Genomic DNA, 19,883 nt, shown 5'->3' with positions numbered 1-19,883 from the left:
CATCTCAATAAGCTGGGCATGGCGTTATGCATCTGTGATCCCAGCTACAAGAAAGACAAGTTTATGGAAGTGGAGCTGTGGCTAAAAGTGATAGAGGGCTAGCCTTGAGAGAAAGAGCTCAGGGACAGCACCCAGGCCCAGAGCTCAAGCCCCAAGACCAACAAAAGAAGAAAGCAAAGAAGGAAGAAAAGTGTCTTATAAAAAAAAAAAAAAAAAAAGGGAGGGCTGGGAATATGGCCTAGTGGCAAGAGCGCTTGCCTCCTACACATGAAGCTCTCGGTTCGATTCCCCAGCACCACATATATGGAAAACGGCCAGCAGGGACGCTGTGGCTCAGGTGGCAGAGTGCTAGCCTTGAGCGGGAAGAAGCCAGGGACAGTGCTCAGGCCCTGAGTCCAAGGCCCAGGACTGGCCAAAAAAAAAAAGGGGGGGGGGACAAATTTATGACATTCTATTCAAAACAATTAAAGCAAAAAAGGGCTAAGAGCATAGCTCACCTGGCCTAGCAAGTATGAGTTCAAACCCCAAGAACACCTTCCAAGAAAGATACCAATAGGTTCCATTACTACTGCATGAAATAATCTAAATATCAACTTGATTTCCTAGTTCATTATAATTATGCTTAATCTTTTCTGACTAATTGCTGTGGTACTACTTTTTCAGAATATGAAAATTAAACAGCAAGAAATAAAAACAAACATTGCATATTCCATGACTGACAATAAAATGATAACATGGTGTCTAGGGTAAAAGAACCAGAAAAAAATCCCAGAGGAAAAACGATTGCTGACAGATGGTGCCTTGAGCTCCATATGCACTGATAATAATTTTGTTTTAAAAGTTAGACTAGCTAGAGGGTAAAATGGTTGTCATTTTAGGGTTCATACTATTGTTGAGAACAATGATTCTAAACCATTACTAAAGCCATTTGGAAACTTTCAATCATCTTATGCTATTCAAATTCTTCAAATTAGGAACTAAACATTTTTGTCATATTTCTCTTGCAAGGTAGATATGGTGGTACAAACCTTTAAGTCCAACACTCAAGGCTAAAGGAAAGGTTATAACATAAACTACACTGGCCTCACTACAGTGAGACCTATTGTAAAAAACAATGAAGACAGACAATCCCTCTCTCTCTCCTGCTCCCTTCACACATCCCCTTCTTCCTTTTTGTGCTGGTATTGGGGATGGGACTGAGAGCCTGGCACTGTTCCTTAGTTTCTTCTCTCAAGACTTGAGCCACAGCTCCACTTGTGGCTTTAGTTAACTGGAGATAGAGTCTCACAGACTTCCCTGCTAGGGCTGGCTCTGAACTACAATCCTCAGATCTCAACTTCCTAAGTAGCTAGGATTACAGGTATGAGCCACACATACCAAACCAGACAGCTCTTTTGAAGCATCTACTCTGATTTAGAATACACTACTGTTAGTAAAATGTGAGGTAGACTTCTGACTAAAATTACCAATGAGTGCTTTCTAGGTGGGGTTTGAACTGAGGGACGCCTGCAGACAGGCAATTCTATGGCTTGAAGCATGCCCTTCTCCTTTGGTTATTATTTTTTTTTTTAAGATAAGATCTAGCCACTGAGGGTGGTCACCTTCCTATTTATGCTTTACTACTTAGCCAGGATGAAAGGCATGTGTCACCACATTCAGCTTCTTCAGTTGAGATGGAGTCTTGTCATTATTTACTTATTTTTGCCCAGAAAGGAACTTCAGTCCTTTCATCTCAACCTCCCACATAGCTGTCAGGCATACATTATCATGTCCAGCTATTGGTTGATAAAGGGTCTTGTGAGCTTTTACTGACTGGCCGCGAACCACAATTCTCTCAGTCTTAGCTTCCCAAGTAGCTAGGATTACAGGCGTGAGCCATTTCCCTAGCTTGAGATGTATTAGTCATATGGTATGACATGTGTCAGTTGGCACTCTGACTTTGGACACATAGGATGGGAAACTAGAGGCCAAAGTGAACTTATCAGCTGCCACAATGAGGAATCCAGTGAGTCATGATGAGCTTTGGCTGTGGCCCAGGCCTGGCCCAAACAGGGTCACAAAGATACCACAAGGCTCAGTGCTCTAGGCTCTCCACACTGGCCTCTTCTGACTCCTCATGCTAGAATACAGGTGCTGCAACACCATACTTCACATTTCCTGTCATTCAAGTCCAGTGGGGGAAGAAACAGAGCTTTTATTCATCAATGTATAATTTTGCTTTATCTCTCTGCTCTGACACAGTCATGATCCCATTTCACAATTGCTGGGGCATAGAAAGCTGAGGTCTAGGTCAGAGTCTCACAGACTTTACTGCCTGGGTTGGCTTCGAACCGTGATCCTCAGATCTCACTCAGCCTCGTGAGTAGCTAGGATTACAGGCATGAACCACACTGGTGCCCGGCTTGTCTAGCCGTTCTGTAGGCCTAGCTTGTAAAGTGGATCCATCCATACCTCTAGTTCCAAACAGATACCATATGGCTTCTTCCTTGCTAGCTTGCTTTTTAAAACTGTTAGCTGCAATTTTGGCAGTTCTTTACTAAACATTATTCATAAAACATAAATAAATAGCTCCAACAATTATCCACAACAGACTTCAGGAGCCTGTGTAAAAGTGAATTCTACCTCCTTTTTACATAAAATGATCCCAACTCCTTTTCCTCCAGGACACGAGCCCCTTTAGTTAATAGTCATTGTTCAACATCAACTATACCTTCTCTGGGAAAATGAAAACAAGCCCTTAGTTCCCAGGAAGCTGTTTCTGGGAACATCCAGGTCTTTGAAGTCACCCAAGGGAAAACAGATGGAAGTGGAAGAAAGAAAAGGAGGTGGTGGCCTGCTTCATTCCCACAGATACCATTTTGTTGGGCCAATAAGAACAAGCCAAGTCAATATTCTTGTGGCTTATTTTTCCCTGGCAAAAACTAGCCTGGAAAACACTGGGAAGAAAAAATGAACTGGAAGAACTTCAACTGAGGCCACAATCCTTTGGCTTTCTTTCTTTATTGGCCCAGTCTCATTACATAGCTTAGGCTGATCTTGAACTTGCTATCTTTCTGACACAGCCTCCCAAATGTTGGGATTACAGGCACAAGTCATCATGCCCAGCTACTTTTGCACAAGCGTTGAGCAAATGATTCACCATCTTGTTTGGCCCAGTTCTATCAGTCAATGAAAGTACAAAGGTGATAACATGCCCAATGCCCAGCTTCACTAGTAACTTCTCTCTGGGAAGATAACATGTGGAACCTTAAGGAACCTTAAGGAACCTTAAAGGGACCTTTAAGATAACTCAGTAGAGATGGAAAAAAAAAAATGAAGAAACCTGGGAAGAATACTTTTTGGATCAAAGGTTTTAATACTACTTATTCCAATCCAAATGACAGTAATGTCAGGTAACTTCTAGGAGAAAAGAATCAGGTTTATAAAAGACTCATAAAACAACAGAGAGAAGTCACAGCTCGGTGGTTCAGAAACTAGGAGAGCCCAGCAGTGAAACCAACAATCAAAGGTGCACACCAGAGGCTGGCTACGAGAAGTCAAATGGATTCTGCCCATTAGCCATTACTTTTTGTTTATTTGTTTTGTTTTTGTTGCCAGTCCTGGGATGTGGACTCAGGGCCTGAGCACTGTCCCTGGCTTCTTTTTGCTCAAGGCTAGCACTCTACCAATTGAGCCACAGCGCCACTTCTGGCTTTTATCTATATATGTGGTGCTGAGGAATCGAACCCAGGGCTTCATGTATATGAAGTGAGCACTCTACCACTAGGCCATTACTTTTTTATCTTTTTGGGGTTTTTTTGGCCAGTCCTGGGCCTTGAACTCAGGGCCTGAGCATTGTCCCTGGCTTCTTTTTGCTCAAGGCTAGCACTCTGCCACTTGAGCCACAGCGCCACTTCTGGCCGCTTTCTGTATATGTGGTACTGGTGAATCAAACCCAGGGCCTCATGTGTACACGGCAAGCACTCTTGCCACTAGGCCATATCCCCAGCCCCTAGCCATTACTTTTTAAAAAGAAGTTAAAAAGCCTTCTTTGGCCACTGCCTACAGCCATGGCTGAGATAAAGCCACATGCCTGGAGTAGTAGGAGCAGCAGAAAGGGGCTGTATGTCTAGGAACCCCAAGATAAGAACAGGGTCCAAAGAGGAGCCCAAGAAAAGTTGAGACAATCAGAAACTACCACATGGAGAGAGGCAAGGACATGGAGAGTGACAATGACCATCAAAAGAGTTAAAGCCCCAAACTCCCACAGGAAACTAATTTCAAGAAAGTCTTACAAATCCAGGTGCTGGTGACTCACAATTCTAATCCTAGCTACTCAGGAGATGGAGATCTGAGAATCACTGTTTGGAGCCAGCCCAGACAGAAAAGTTTGCAAGACTCCATCTCCAAAAGAACCAGTAAAAAGTCCTGTTAAGAGTTATGGCTCGGCGTTGGTGGTAGTAGTTAGTACACATCTAGGGTAGTCATAGCAGAAGATCACAATAGCTCAATAGTTATATACATGCGAACACATAAGATGATGCTAAGCGAAATGAACTGTAAGTTATGGAAACAAGTGGTTTATCAATGTTGTTATGTTCAACATACCATGTGAAATTATGCCATTTTCTTTTGTCCTTCTTCCCCATGGTTTTACCCCTGATGCCACTGTAACTGATTTTGGTACCCTGGGTATTGTATATAGATGTATCAGAAGTAGGGAAGGGAAGGGGAACATCAAAATGGAGAGACAAAGGTAAAAGGCTAACCAATTCAATAGCAATACTTACAAAACTATATGCTCTAAACCAACTGTAAAACTAGGGAGGAAGGTAGGAGAAAAATGAGGGAAGGAGGTAACAAGTTTGATAAGAAATGTACTCACGGCCTAATACATGAAACCGTAACCCCTCTGTACAATAAAAATGAATAAATACATACTTTGACAATAAATAAATCAATTAAAACAAAAACAAGAGTTATGGCTCAGGCTGGGAATGTGGCTTAGTGGTAAAGTACTTGCTTAGCATGCACGAAGCCCTGGGTTTGATTCCTTAGTACCACATACACAGAAAAAGCCAGAGGTAGAGCTGTGGCTCAAGTGGTACAGTGCTAGCCTTGAGCAAAAAATAAGTACAGGGGCAGTGTCCAGGCTGAGTTGAAGCCCCAGGACTAACAACAACAACAACAAAAAAAAAAAAAAAAAAAAAAAAAAAACAAGAAAAGAGTTATGCCTCAAGAGGCAGAGTATCAGCTAGTCCGGGGCTTGACTCAGGGTCTGGGTGCTATCCTTGAGCAGCTTTTGTTGCTCAGAGGTTAGCACTCTGCACCACTTAAGCCACAACTCCATTTCTGGCTTTCTGATAGTTAACTGGAGATGATAATCTCAGACCTTTCTGCCCAGTCTGTCTAGGATTACAGGTGTGAGCCACCAGTGCCCAGATGTTTATATTTATCTTCACTCTTACTGTTCACTGCAGAAAGCCTGGAAGTAATCATTTACTGAGAATCTTCTTGAGGGCCAAATACCTGGTATACCAGGTATTTTCATCTATGAGATAAACATATATTACCCTACTTAACCTTCACACAGTCCTGTAGGGTTTTATATCCCTGCTTTATAGCTAGAGAAGTATGCTAGAGTCTATACAGCTAGTGGTTATAGCACTATGTATCAACTCAAAGTCTGATTTAAAATTCTATGTTCAGGCAGGGTCGGTGGCACATGCATATAATCCTGGCTACATAGGATCGCAAGTCAAAGCCAGCCCAGGCAGGATAGTCCAAGAGACTCTCCAATTAACCATCAGAAAACCAGAATTGACACTGCAGTTCAAAGTACTAGAACACTAGCCTTGAGTAAAAAATCTCAGGGACAGGGCCCTCAAACCACCACCCCCCCCTACCGCTGCTAATCTTTTTTATCTGCCCTTCCAAAGGGTCAAAAAACATGAGTAACTGAACTGAGTATATAGTTCTATATTATCACTTTAAAATATCAATGTAGGGTTGTGGGCATGGTTTACGTCGTAGAGATTTACCTAGCACTCTTGAGGCCCTGGGTTCAATTCCCAGTATAACCCAAAAAAGTATCATTGCTAAATCTAAGACACATATCATTAGCTGTTTCAGTATTCTAAGAACCTTTCAAGTTTATGCTACACCAACTTGGCTATGTAGTTATGTTCTTGAATAGATCTGCCCATGAAATTACTTTTCCTCCACAAGCATCAGAGGCTTATAAACAAACACTAATTTTCAGGATTCAGATCTAAAGTATGTGTAAATGAACAAGAAAGAAAAGATGTGACTCATGTCAATAAACATGGCATGCTTATGTAAACTGATCATTCCGAAGTACAGATTCTTAGGCATGCTTTTAAATCAGATAAAGCCTTAAAAGCCAGTAATAAGCCTTTTAATCGTGCGTCATCTCTGCTATCTTTTGGTTCTGCTCAGCAGTCCCACAAAAGCTCTAACTCAAATAACAAGAGAATAAAAATATGCATATGTTCCTAAGAAATAATAGAAGGCAGTAAGTTATCCACCCCAACAAGCTGGTACGAGCATGAATAATACTGAAGCTGGAGGGTAATCTAGAGCCATTGGATCCAAAAGCTTAGGCATTTCATGAAAAAGACAAAGCCAAGTAGAGCCACATTTTCTTCTGGTAAGTCTGAGGGGGAGAAGGCACACGTGAGATGAGAACTCCAGATGGGAAAGCAGGAGGATAAAAGAACACCTTCATCCAGGCCTAGTACTGGATGTGTTCTTGGTGCCTGCTCTGGGAAATGTATTCAGTCAACTATGCTCTCCAGAGCAGAGGTGGCGACTCTTTTCATTCCCTTTCTCTGTCAGATCACAGAAGGCCCTCAAAATCATCTAGTGTATGACATAAATGCTTCTTACATGCTTTTTATCAACTTCCCTAAACTATCTGCCTGCAATGATAGTTTTGTAAGGCCTGTGAATATTGATATAAATATCCAAATGGCCCTCAGCAGAAAAAAAGGCTGCTTACCTCTGCTTTGGAGGAAGAATGCCAGTGAAAATATTGTTAATCGATTGTGCGCCACACATCCAGTCCCATACAAGAATGTATCAAGGGGCTGGGGATATAGCCTAGCGGCAAGAGTGCCAGCCTCGGATACACGAGGCCCTAGGTTCGATTCCCCAGCACCACATATACAGAAAACGGCCAGAAGCGGCGCTGTGGCTCAAGTGGCAGAGTGCTAGCCTTGAGCGGGAAGAAGCCAGGGACAGTGCTCAGGCCCTGAGTCCAAGGCCCAGGACTGGCAAAAAAAAAAAAAAAAAAAAAAAAAATTGGAAGGGGAACTGTGACTCAGTGGTATAATGCTAGCCTTGAGCAAAAGTGCTCAGGGACAGCACCCAGGCCCTGAGTTCAAACCTTACAACTGACCAAAAAATAAATTAAAAAAAAACTTAAGATCACAACACCTTTTATATATTTTTATCTTAAACAACAGCAATAGTAAAACAATCACAACTCATAACTACTAGAAAAAATGGAAAAGTTGAATTTCCTGGCATATTTACATTCTAGAAAATAAGCCTTTAATTTATAGTAGTTACTATAAATCTTAAACGAATTTCAGATTACATGAAAATCTTTATAGCACTGCAGATGATTCTCAGATTCTCCAATTGAGGCAGGCCAAAGAAAGGAAGAAACATGGGGTTGGGAATGTGGCCTAGTGGCAAGAGCGCTTGCCTCGTATACCTGAAGCCCTAGGTTCGATTCCCCAGCACCACATATATAGAAAATGGCCAGAAGTGGCACTGTGGCTCAAGTGGCAGAGTGCTAGCCTTGAGCAAAAAGAAGCCAAGGTCAGTGCTCAGGCCCTGAGTCCAAGGCCCAGGACTGGCAAAAAAAAAGAAACCAGGTAAGGATGGAGATCACATTTATTTAAAGCTCTCTGCCCATATCACTAGCAGCAACAATGGCAGCAGCCCATAATATGGTGGCATACTGTTCACTGCCCATCCCAGCACAGACTCACAGACAGCCAAACAGCACCAGCTTCATTCTGTTCAAAGGGTCACGTTCTGTCCATCAGGACAACCTTTTCACCTGTCCCCTAGCAGCAGTTCATCATAACACTCTGTCCTTCAGTGATGGCACACTGTCCAACAGTGGCAGTTCATCATTGCTTCCTATTCTTCAGTGGCTTGTTTATACTCTCTCTAGATAAAAGTGGCATTTGGCCAAAGATGGCCATACTTGCACACCTAGTCTCAAGGATTACCTAAGCGAATGCATGTGTACATGATACAAGGATAGATGATTATGCTCAACCAGCTGAATCCCAGTCCTTGGGAAGTGATAACTAAAGTCTGCTGAGATTACAGCAAGAGAAGCCTGACTGACTCCATTTTACCCTTCACTTGGCATTTCCTTCAAGATTAAGCTAATAAATCCATGGTACTACTGACTGCCAAGTGGCAATAGGAAATGTTTTCTTTTTAAGATATAATTTTGTTATTATTAAAGTGTTATACAGAAGGGTTACTGTTTCATAAGTCAGGTAATGAGTACACTTCTTTTTGGACAATGTCACTCCTTCCTTCGCTTTCCCCCCGTTTCCCCTGCATGTCTCTGCCCTTAAGTTGCATAGTTCACGTTCCACATAGTGTGTTTTCTGTTGTGATCACTACAACGAGTCATGGGCTATCAAGAGAACACCTGGCTATGGATCATCATATCTTTGAAAACTTAAATGGCTATATTTAAATTAGCTGCTCAACAACAGGGACAACAGGTTGAGAACAGAAGATCATAATAGGGAAGGGTGTCTTGATATAGCACATGGATTCAACATAAACTCATTACTATATGCTATGTTATTTTTCCAAGTTGTAGGGATAAATACAAGAGGACCAAGTGACACTTTCAGCCAATTCTTTCTGTAGCCAACAATGGATTTCTATGACTTTTGGCCATAGTTACAGAAGGTAAATTTTAGGGGCCATGAAAGAAAGCCAAATTACTTGTCTATATACCTAAATAAACCTAAAATAGTAAAGATACCTCAATGTCACCAAAGACCTAGAAATGATTTCCTTTCTAGGACTAACTCCAAGTAGAAGTACGTCTTTTATTTTAAAATGTAAATGCAAAGTCTCTGTTCTCGTGGAGTTTACAGTCAAAGTGGAATAACAAAGTGTCAAATATACTCAGTACCAATCAACTTACCAGACCAATATATTTAGAATTAAATGTATTCAAAAAGAATTTTGAAAGCCAGGAACATGTAACTCACACCTGTAATCCTAACCACTTGAGGCTTAGACACAGGATCACAGCTTGAGGCTAGCCTGAGAAAAAAAGTCCACAAGACTCCATTTCCAAAAATAACCAGCAAGGGGCTGAGGATATGGCCTAGTGGCAAGAGCGCTTGCCTCATATACATGAAGCCCTGGGTTTGATTCCTCAGCACCACATATATATACAGAAAACGGCCAGAAGAGGTGCTGTGGCTCAAGTGGCAGAGTGCTAGCCTTGAGCAAAAAGAAGCCAGGGACAGTGCTCAGGTCCTGAGGCCAAAAAAAAAAAAGAAAAAAAGAAAAAAAGAAATACTTACAAGACAAAAATAACCAGCAAAAAAATCAATCTGGAAATATGGCTCAAGTGGTAGTGCCAGCCTACTAAAAAGCTAGGAGTGTGAGGCCTTGAGTTCAAACCCTGATACTATTGAAGAAAAAGGAAGAAAATGAAGGAGAGAGGGAAGGAATTTGTAGAAGGCAGTGAACACTAAAAAGAAAACCTTTAAAATGCTAATTAAGCACTTTGGAGACTGTAACAAATACTATAGTAAAAGTAGGAAATAAATTAGAAGAATGTAGAACCTTAAAAACTGAGTAGTTCTGAAAAACTACCCCCACTTTTTTTTCTCAGTTGTACACAGGCTTGAACTCAGGGTCTAGGAGCTGTACCTCGAGCTTCTTTTGTTCAAGGTTATCAATCTACCACTTGAGCCACAGCTCCACTCCAGTTTTCTGGTGGTTAATTGAAATAAGAGTCTCATGGACTCATGGACACTGTCTGTGTTGGCTTTGAACCTCAATTCTCAGATCTCAGCCTCCTGAGTAGTTAGGATTACAGGTGTGAGCCACAGCACCTGGCCTAACTTTTAAGAGTAAGAAATTTACTGTGAGTGGGTACAGGAGGGAAAAACTGGGAGAGATAAAAGGAAGGATGTCACTGTCCAAAAAGAAATGTAGTCGTGCCAGGCACTGGTGGCTCATGCTTGCAATCCTAGATATTCAGGAGGCTGAGATCTGAGGATCCCAGTTCAAAGCTAGCCTGGGCAGGAAAGGCCGTGAGACTCTTTATCTCCAATTAACCACCAGAAAGCCAGAAGTAGAGCTGTAGCTCAAAGTGGCAGAGTGCTAGCTTTGAGCAAAAAAGCTCAGGGACAGTGTCCAAGTCCTGAGTTCAAACTCCATGACTGACAAAAAAAAAAAAAAGAAAAAGAAATGTACTCATTTCTTATATATCTACTTATATAACTGCAACCCCTCTATATATCACCTTTATAATAAAAAGTAAAAAAGAAAGAAATATGAAGATCAGAAAATAGTCGACTGGAGGTCACCAACCCAGTAACTAAAAGCTGGATCTTCACTTCCAATGCAGGAGACTTAAAGTAACTAGAGTTCAACATCAAACATTGCTCTCTGAACCTTGGCATCATTTTTGAATTATGTATCTTTCAAAACATCAAATGAATCACTACAGCATTTTCAATTTTCCACCTGCAGAGGAAAACCTGCTCTATCCCGAATCTTGGTAGGGATTAGCTCATTGGCAGAGGTGAGTCTTTCACACATCTCTTGAGCATAGAGGTATTTGTGTATCTATTTCTCATTGTTGAACCTGATTTCCACATAGATGTATGCACTTATCTCCTTGTTACATTTTGAATATGAAATGTCCTCTACAAGCACATACACTGAAGACAACTGGTGGGGCTATTTTGGAAGTGCTGAGAACTTTTAGGAGATGGAGCATAGCTGTAGAAAGCAGATCACTGGGGTAGTGTACCTGGATTATGTCTTCTCAAGTTTCTTCCTGAAGAGCTTTCAATATGGTTTTTCCCACTATGGAATATGTATTGTGTTACATTTTCTTTTGCTGGTAGGATCTCACTATGTAGCTCAAACTTTAGGTACTCTAGTCTCAGCCTCCTGACAGCTTTACTAATAAAGCTAGCATAAAAAATCGAAACATCCATCCAACTCTACTGGATACATTTAATTTACTTAAATTCCTTTCTAGGAGCAGGGCATCAGTGGCTCTCCTGTAATCCTACTCAGGAGGCTGATATCTGAGGATCTCAGTTTGAAACCAGCCTGGCAGGAAAGTCCCTGAGACTTTCATCTCCAATTAACCACCAAAAAGCCAAAAATGGAGCTGTGGCTCAAGTGGTAGAGCACTAGCCTTGAATAAAAAAGCTCAGGATAGTATGTAGGCCACAAGTTCAAATTTTTTCCTTTCTAGAATATAAAATTAGGTAAGTTTCCATTTTTTCACTCAGTACAGTTAAATTTATCTGCAAAAGTACAAGAAAGTCTGATTTTGAAATTCATATCTTTAAGCATTATACAATTTATAAATCTGATCACATTACCAAAACCATAATCAATACTACCAACAAAATCATATCAAACCATAATCAATACTGCAACCCCTACTGCCTTGTGTTCTTACTACCTGGAGGTGATCGACCCAAAGCACCCTCTCTGAATATGAGCACCATTGTAAAGCAGGTGTCTAGTAATGGAATACATTAAAGCATGACAGCTAAGGTCACCTAGCAAGCTAAAATAAATTCATATACCAGAGAGCCATATACAACTACTAATAACAAGTCATTAACAAACTATCTTTAACTCAATAAATCATAAACACATGATTATATACCTTCTCAAGTTTAACTACAACCATATCCTGAATACTTAAGACACAGAAAGTCTTATATGAGTGCCTATATAAGTCAAAATTAATTAAAGAAGCATTCTAGTTAAGCCTGCGCCATTGAAATTAATCAAAGTACAACTTATACAAATGAATAAAATCCCCATTATAAACTACACACATTTCAAAGCAAAGTTGAAACATGTAAAGAGCATTACTAAGTAGTTCATGCCTATTATGCTAGCTGCTCAAGAGGTAGAGATGGAATAGATCATGGTTTTAGGGCAACCAAGACCAGAGAGAGAGAAAGAGAGAGAGAGAGAGAGCACTCATATCAATCAATAAAAATCTCAGTGCAGTCATATGTGCCTCTCATAGCCACACAAAAAACATAAATAGGGAGAATGATCCAGGCTGGCTTAGGCAAAAAGTAAAACCCTATTTTTAAAAAAAACAGCACAAAAAGGAATAGATGCATAGCTCAAGTGGTATAAAATACATGCCTAGCAAGCACAAGAGGCCCTGAGTTCAAACACTAAGACTGGAAGAAAAAAGCATTCATGGCTCCAGCCAACATAAGAATATTAGTTGAGTATGGTGGCTCATGCTTTAACCCTAGCTATTCAGGAGGCAGGAGAATGGCAATTCAAGGCACTCTTGAGCATAAACTAAGCAGGACTCCATCTCAACAAATAGAACTTATGTATGGTAGCATGTACTTGCAATTTCATCTACTTAAGAGGCACAAATAGGAGAATTACAGATCAGGTTGGCCTACACATAAACATGAGACTATCTCAAAAATCAAGTAGAACAGGTTGGGAATGTGGCTCAAATGAAAGGCCTTGAGTTCAGACTTCAGTATTTCCCCCCAAAAGGGAAGATTACTATCTATTCAACAAGGGTTGTTTTTGTTCCAAGCAAAAAACAGATAGGTCTTTGTCCAACAGGCTCTACTCTGACATCACCTTCCTGCAGATGCCAGAACCTGATCTGACAAGAATAGGTACATGCTAGGGTAGAGTCAAGGAGAAATGGTACCCTTTGCTTCTCACAGAAAGGAGAAACTACTTCTCTGAAGACAAAATTTGGCTTAGTCTTCTTTCCTCACTAAAACAAATACTGTTGAAATTCTATTCTTGTTCCAAGATCTTCACTACAAAATCTCTAATTATATTCATCCTTAATTTCTTAAAGGACCACAGATTCTTTTTGTCTTAGCTGAAAAATAAATGCAGGAAGAGATTTCCAGGTACACACCTCACTTTCAGTGCTAGAAGACAGAATCCATGAGTTCTTTGGGGTTTCTTTGGTCCCAGAGTGCCAAACTATATACAGAACTTAGATTAATTACTTACTGAATGTATATGTTCTCAAACATAAATTGTGAACCAAATTAAAAAATACTGTCTCTGACCCTCTGAGTCAGAACAGGAAATTCTCGGTACCAAGTAATAGCATATGGACTGTAAGGTAAGAAGTAAATAGAGTATGAGGGCCATTCATATCACTTATGAACACAGCACTTCCATCATTTTGGCAGTCCTTTCTTAAAATATATTATCTCATAGATTATTACTACTCTGGAAGAAAAGAATTACTACTTCAATTTAACTATAAGTACATTACTTCAATGACTTGGAAAAACCACAGTTGCCATCTAAATGGTAGATCCTGAACTTCCTAGAATTAAGATATACAAAAGGAGAACAAGGAAAAGGAACAGGCCATCACTAATAAAAAACGAAACAAGCCCAGGGCTGGTGGCTCACACCAGTGGCTCAAACCTACTCAGGAGGCTGAGATCTGAGGATCGTGGTTCAAAGCCAGCCACGGCAGGAAACTCCGTGAGACTCTTAGCTCCAATAAATTACTCAGAAAGAGCTGGAAGTAGCGCTGTGGCTCAAGTGATGGAACACTAGCCTTGAGCACAAAGAAGCTCAGGGACAGTACCCAGGCCCTGAGTTCAAGCCCTGGGGCGAGGAAAAAAGAAATCATCAAGGTGCTATGAGGTAAATATTTGCAAGAAATTATCAGCCATGGCTTTCTTTTAAATGCAGTGTCTAATGTAAACATATATCAAAACAAATGTTGGTTAAATTTTACATACAATGCCATTGCCTGTGTTTCTTACCAGACCAAGGCTTGCACTCATGTCTGTAATCATAGGTACTCTGGAGATTGACATTACTTAGGAGGTAGAACCTCCTAAAGCTCCTCAGGAGGATCATGATTCAAGGCCAGTCAATCAACAGGTAGCCAATAGGTAGGTATAGTGGTATGTGCCTGTCAGCCAGCTATGTGACAGACTGAGATTGAGGCAAAAAGCCTGAAATGTCCTGTATCTATAGGAAAAGCTGGGCACTGGCTGGAAATGCGGCTTAGTGGTAGAGTCCTTGCCTAGCATGCATGAAAACCTGGGTTTGGTTCCTCAGTACCACATAAACAGAAAAGGCCAGAAGTGGCTCAAGTGGTAGAGTGCTAGCCTTGAGAAGAAGAAAAAAAAAAAAAAAACCTCAGGGACAGTGCCCAGGCCCTGAGTTCAAGTCAAGTCCCAGGACTGGCAAAAAAGAAAAAAAGAAAAAGAGAAAAAGCCAGGCACAAAGATGCACACCTGTCATCCCAGATACAGTGGGAAATATATGCAGGAGATTAAAGTTCAGGCCTACCCAGCCCAAAAGCGAGTCCCTAAAGGGGCTGGAGGCTTGGCTCAAGTGGTAATCAGGCTAATAAGAGAAAATCCCTGAGCTCAAATCCCACTACTATTTGTGTGTGTGTGTGTGTGTGTGTGTGTGTGTGTGTGTGTGTGTTTGGAGTTTTTTTTGTTTGTTTTCTTCTTTTGGCCATCCCTGGAGCTTGCGTCAGGGCCTGAGCACTGTCCCTGGCTTCTTTTTGCTCAAGGCTAGCACTCTGCCACTTGAACCACAGTGCCACTTCTGGCCATTTTCTATATATGTGGTGCTGGGGAATTGAACCCAGGGCTTCATGTATATGAGGCGAGTACTCTTGCCACTATGCCATATCCCCAGCCCCTATATATATATGTTTTTTTAAATAGGTAGAAAAGGCCAAGTGTGGCAGCACATACTATAATCCCAGGCACTCTCGGGGCCAACAGCTGGCTGAAAAAAGTAGCCCTTAAATAGAAAATATGAAAAGACACTCAGGGCTGGGAATATGGCCTAGTGGCAAGAGCACTTGCCTCCTACACATGAAGCTCTCGGTTCGATTCCCCAGCACCACATATATGGAAAACGGCCAGAAGGGGCGCTGTGGCTCAGGTGGCAGAGTGCTAGCCTTGAGCAGGAAGAAGCCAGGGACAGTGCTCAGGCCCTGAGTCCAAGGCCCAGGACTGGCAAAAAAAAAAAAGACAAGACACTCAATTTTGCTCATATTAATAGTTAATACAAATTAAAACCATACTAACGTGTCATTTCTATAAGATTTGCAAAATTTCAAATGCTTGAAAATACATTCTGTTGATGAAGTTATGGAAGGAAAAGTTATTCTAATATACTGCTGGTAGGAACTGAATCAACAGTAGAGTGCTTGCTGAGCAAACATAAAGCCCCAAGTTCAAACCCAGTATCACTCATTCACACACACACACACACACACACACACACACACACACACACACAAACACACACACATGCAAAAGACCATAACCAGAAACATCTATATAGGCAAATATACAACATAATACAATAGACCCTAGAGATGTGAAAAGCTATGGCTCTACTGAATTAATGACTTCTTTCATCTCTCAGTACAAGGTAGGTAGGCGTTAAAGCATTATTTAAGAATTGCAGATGTTAGCTAAGTAAGATGATAGTAGCAGCATTTTGATTTTTACACTGTTGGTCTTAGGCAGGCAACTCTCTGCTATAGTGGCCAGGAGCTTAGGAGGTGGTTAAGATTATCTAGGGTGATTGGGGGGAGGGAAGGTGGGAGAAAATGAGGGAGGGAGTAACAAGTATGACAAGAAATGTACTCACTACCTTATGTATATAACTGTAACCCTCTGTACATCACCTTGACAATAAAATTAAATTAAAAAAAAAGATCATCTAGTCCAAAAGCACTCTGGCCTCCATACCACTGGGAATCTTTCAAATTCCAGGACCTTTCAGACAGGCAGAGGCAAGGAAGAGGACAACAAGGATATAAGGGACAAATGACCCAGATGCGGAGGACAGGCTCCTGTAGACTGTCACCTTAGCATCTTTGCCCTTGGGACATGAGAAATTGTATGTCAAGTCTCCACAACAGCAAGTCTAAGAAACTGAAGCAAAGGAAATTTAAGTGGTGGGATGGGGTGGGGGGGAAGGAGAGACAGAGCTGTGCTCAACGAATGGAAGTGACCACACAAAAATCAAAACAAAATCACAGCTGACCTCACTGTTGTGGCCTCGCAGGTTGAAGTTTATCCTCTGTGGAGTACTCCTGTCTCGGCGGCAGTGACTTGAGGTGAAAGTCACCCCCACCACGCCGCGCCCATTGCCAGTGGCCAGCCAGCCTTCCTCATAGTATCGCCTCCGGCACACAGGCTTCTCCTTCTCGCTCTTGGGGACTCGCCCCTTCCAGGACAAGCAGAGGATGTTGGAGTCACTGCAAAGCACAGGCCCATGTTCCACGGCAGCATACATACTTCTTTCAATAAATTATTTCACTTAAAAAGTACAGTTTAGTACTGAAAATTCTGAAACAATTTTTTGTTTACTTTATCTTTGTGATTGGCTTCTGTTGCTTTCCCCCCTTTAATTAAGACTGACCTAGAACTAATTAGGAGGCCAGAATGTTATAAAGATCCACCAAATGCATAGTGAAAAAATTCCTCTATAAAAGATGATGGCAGTCTGCTAAGAAAAGGGAATGCCTAAAAAAACATGAGCTCCATTTTTATTTATTTTCAAGTCGTAAAAGAGGAAGAACGTGCTGATCCTTTGGAGAAAGAGCTTTGTCAGTAAGCGATGGTCAAGAAACAGAGTTCTCTTCTTTTTTTTTAATACAACTTCTCATTCAGCCTGAGATTCCAGTTTTGTGTAATGTGATTCCAGAGACAAAGGGTTGCAAATACATAGATTTCAAGTAACTTAAGGCTTTAAGAATCCCTCTAGCTGGAGTTTTCTATTCAAAAGTTCAGCTACAGAACACACAGGATCTTCCTTCTGGAGCCACCCGCTGGCATGTTTTCCAAACTAGACAAATTTCTGCTGCTACAGCTGAAAAAGATTGCATAAGGGGGGAAAAAGGCACACAAACCGTGCAAAACAGACCAAAGTTTGTGCAGACAGCAGTCCAAATTTTAGGAAGAAAAGCAGTTTCCCTATGGTTCAGAATCAGAAACTTCCGGTCTCAAAGCTGGGCCCTGTGTCCCCGTGGAACGCGGGGCTTCCTAGGACGGCCCTTCCACTGGCGGGCACACTCCTCCATGGCACAGAAGCTAGAAAGCTCGCCAGCCCTTCTCCTCCGCCGAGGCAGAGGCTAAAGCTATTGAAGGCGACCAAGTCTTTGTCTTGGGTGAGTCCTAAATTCTCTTGCTGACAAGAATTACACCGTAAGATTTTCTCTTTCCTGACTCCTTTTTCACTTCCTATTTACTTCCACTTTTCTGCTCCTAAAGGTCATGTATTTTACTATTTTAATGAAAAAAACAAAACTGTAACCTCAGAGTTAAATCTATCAAGTAATCTTCTTATATGCAGCCTTCCTCATCTCAAGAAGATTAACAATCCCCTTTTAGCACACACCCAGGCCACCATCAGAGTTCTTCAGACTGTACCATCTCCCAAGAGGATCACCGTGCTTCAATAACAAACGTCTTCATGTCCACATTCAAGGCCTGTTTCCACACCTTTAGTCCAAGGAAAAAGAAGCTTTTTGTTTTCCTTGGTATTTATTTTGTAACTATCAGTTCCAACTGTTCTTTTAAGATACTGTCCTAAAGATGCAAAAAAGGAGAAGCCAAAAAATTAAATTAAAATTCCTCAAATATAGTTAAATGAAAAGAGCAAAGGAATTAGTTCATTGTTCAAAATTGTATCATCACACCTAAATTTGTTTGCCTGAAGCCACAGGAAGAGCAAAAGTTACTTTTCTGTCCAGAATTTTAAAGTCTGTCCAAGTCACAAATCTAATAAAAAAATAAAGTGCAAAAACCACTGCATAATCCCACCTGCAATGTTTGAATTCACACTTCTCTACTCATATTCCTTCTTTAAATTGCAGAGGTATTTCTGAGGCTTAATCTGTGCAATGTTTTTCTTCTTTTTGCAAACTTTCTTTACCCGTGAATACCATATGGAAAATTGGCCGTTAGTTATATATGTTTCTCGCAAGGCTGAGCCTTGTAGTGTCAAGTTGCTCCATCTGATTTTTAAATTAATTTTCATCAGTGGTAAAACTCTCAAATGGCATAAGAATGAGCTTGTCTTCTCGTGTAAATCATATGTATAGAGAGGATTTTAAATATACACGGATACAATCTTCAACCAGCACTTGTACTTGAAGTACTTGCTTTCTCAGCAACTTCAGGAATCATCAGATTAATCACCGTTTGAAGACCCTGGAGCCTTACAAATCTGTAAAACAAAAAGGATGAACAAAAGAACTTTAAAATACTAAAGAATAAAGGTTCTAACAAAATAATTGCTACAGTTGAGATTAGAAACCCATCTTCATAAGCATCTATTGAGCACAGATTACATTGCTAAAACAGGTAGCAAAAGAATATACCACATGAACTTTGAGAACACATACAACATGGAGAATTTGACTAGCATAGACCATTTTGTTAGATCTGTCAGTAGCTAGTTTTATCTGGATAAAATCATTGCTCTACTCTTCTGCATTGCCACTGTCCTTTCTAAAACTCTGGTCCTTGGATGTGAGACTTCAAGAGTACTGAGAATCTGCTCATTGTTTAAGCAAACATTCTTTTAAAGGAGACTCAAGAGACTCAGGTAAATTACTTGAATTAATTTTCTCACCATCTGTAAAATAATCCCTAATGACAGAAAGCAGTAAGGACTTTTAAAAGCTCAGATAGCAGGCAACAGAGCAAAGCACAACTGTTTTCTCACCTTTTAAGTTGCTGACTATCAATAAAGTTCTAGAGAATCTATCTCTAGTAAATCTAGCCTATCCCTCTTCCTATTACCTGACAAGCAGGCCCACAACACATCCTCCGCAGAAGTTGAAAAAGCCTGTCTAAAATTTCCCCACCCTGCCCCCATCCAAGGGGCCCTCAAAGTGATCTTTCAGAAGTGTAGTAATTAATTTCTCCAGACACTGAAGAGCAAGGCCAGGATGTCTGCATTTCTAATATGTTTCCATGAAATACTAATTCTGCCATTCAGGGGAACAACTGGCTGATAGGATCAAGTTCCTGCAAGATCCTCTTAAGAAAACTAATAATAATATAAGGCCATTCTTTCATTTGTACCAACGGTAAAAGCCAACAGTAGCCAAACTGCTAACTCTAAGCAAGTTTTTTACATGTCTAGGACCTACAATATTGTTATTATGCTATGCATTTCCACATACAGATTACTCTAGTTATCATCACTGTGTGTATGTATGTGTGTGTTACCAAAAGTCAGCTTCTGACCAATGTGAAGGATGCTGCTATAACTATCTGTATATATCTAGATCCTGCAAGAACTGTGAGAAAGGTGTCCAGTGCATACACTCAGGTGTAGAATTACTATCTGAGGATTGTTCATTCACATCTGTAACGTTACTAAATCAGTGGAGAGGTATCAACTGTACCAGCAGAACAAGGATTTCTTTTCCAGAGTGGGTCATGGAGTTTGAACTCAGGGCCTCATGCTTGCTAGGGAGGCATTCTTAATCCACTCTCCAGCCCTATATTGCTTTACTCATAACTGGGGATAACTTTAGACTATTACCCTACCTGACCTCTCCCAGAGCTAGGATAACAGGCAGACTAGGCAACTACATC

General features: G+C 40.9%; 1 protein-coding gene across 2 annotated transcripts in view; it reads right to left on the bottom strand.

Annotated features, from left to right (window-relative positions):
* Tulp4 (TUB like protein 4) overlaps window positions 1–19,883 on the bottom strand; it is a 124,023-nt gene that overhangs the window by 84,290 nt on the left and 19,850 nt on the right. For both annotated transcript variants that reach the window (XM_048354377.1, XM_048354376.1), the window contains exon 2: window positions 16,315–18,501. In XM_048354377.1, coding sequence (XP_048210334.1) covers window positions 16,315–16,566 — 252 coding nt within the window. In that variant the 5' untranslated portion in view covers window positions 16,567–18,501. The remainder of the gene's footprint in view (window positions 1–16,314; window positions 18,502–19,883) is intronic.

The sequence above is a fragment of the Perognathus longimembris genome, chromosome 9 (assembly GCF_023159225.1).
Source record: "Perognathus longimembris pacificus isolate PPM17 chromosome 9, ASM2315922v1, whole genome shotgun sequence".
NCBI lineage: Eukaryota > Metazoa > Chordata > Mammalia > Rodentia > Heteromyidae > Perognathus > Perognathus longimembris.
Note: the sequence above shows the minus strand (reverse complement) of the source record. Positions and strands in the feature narration are given on the sequence as shown.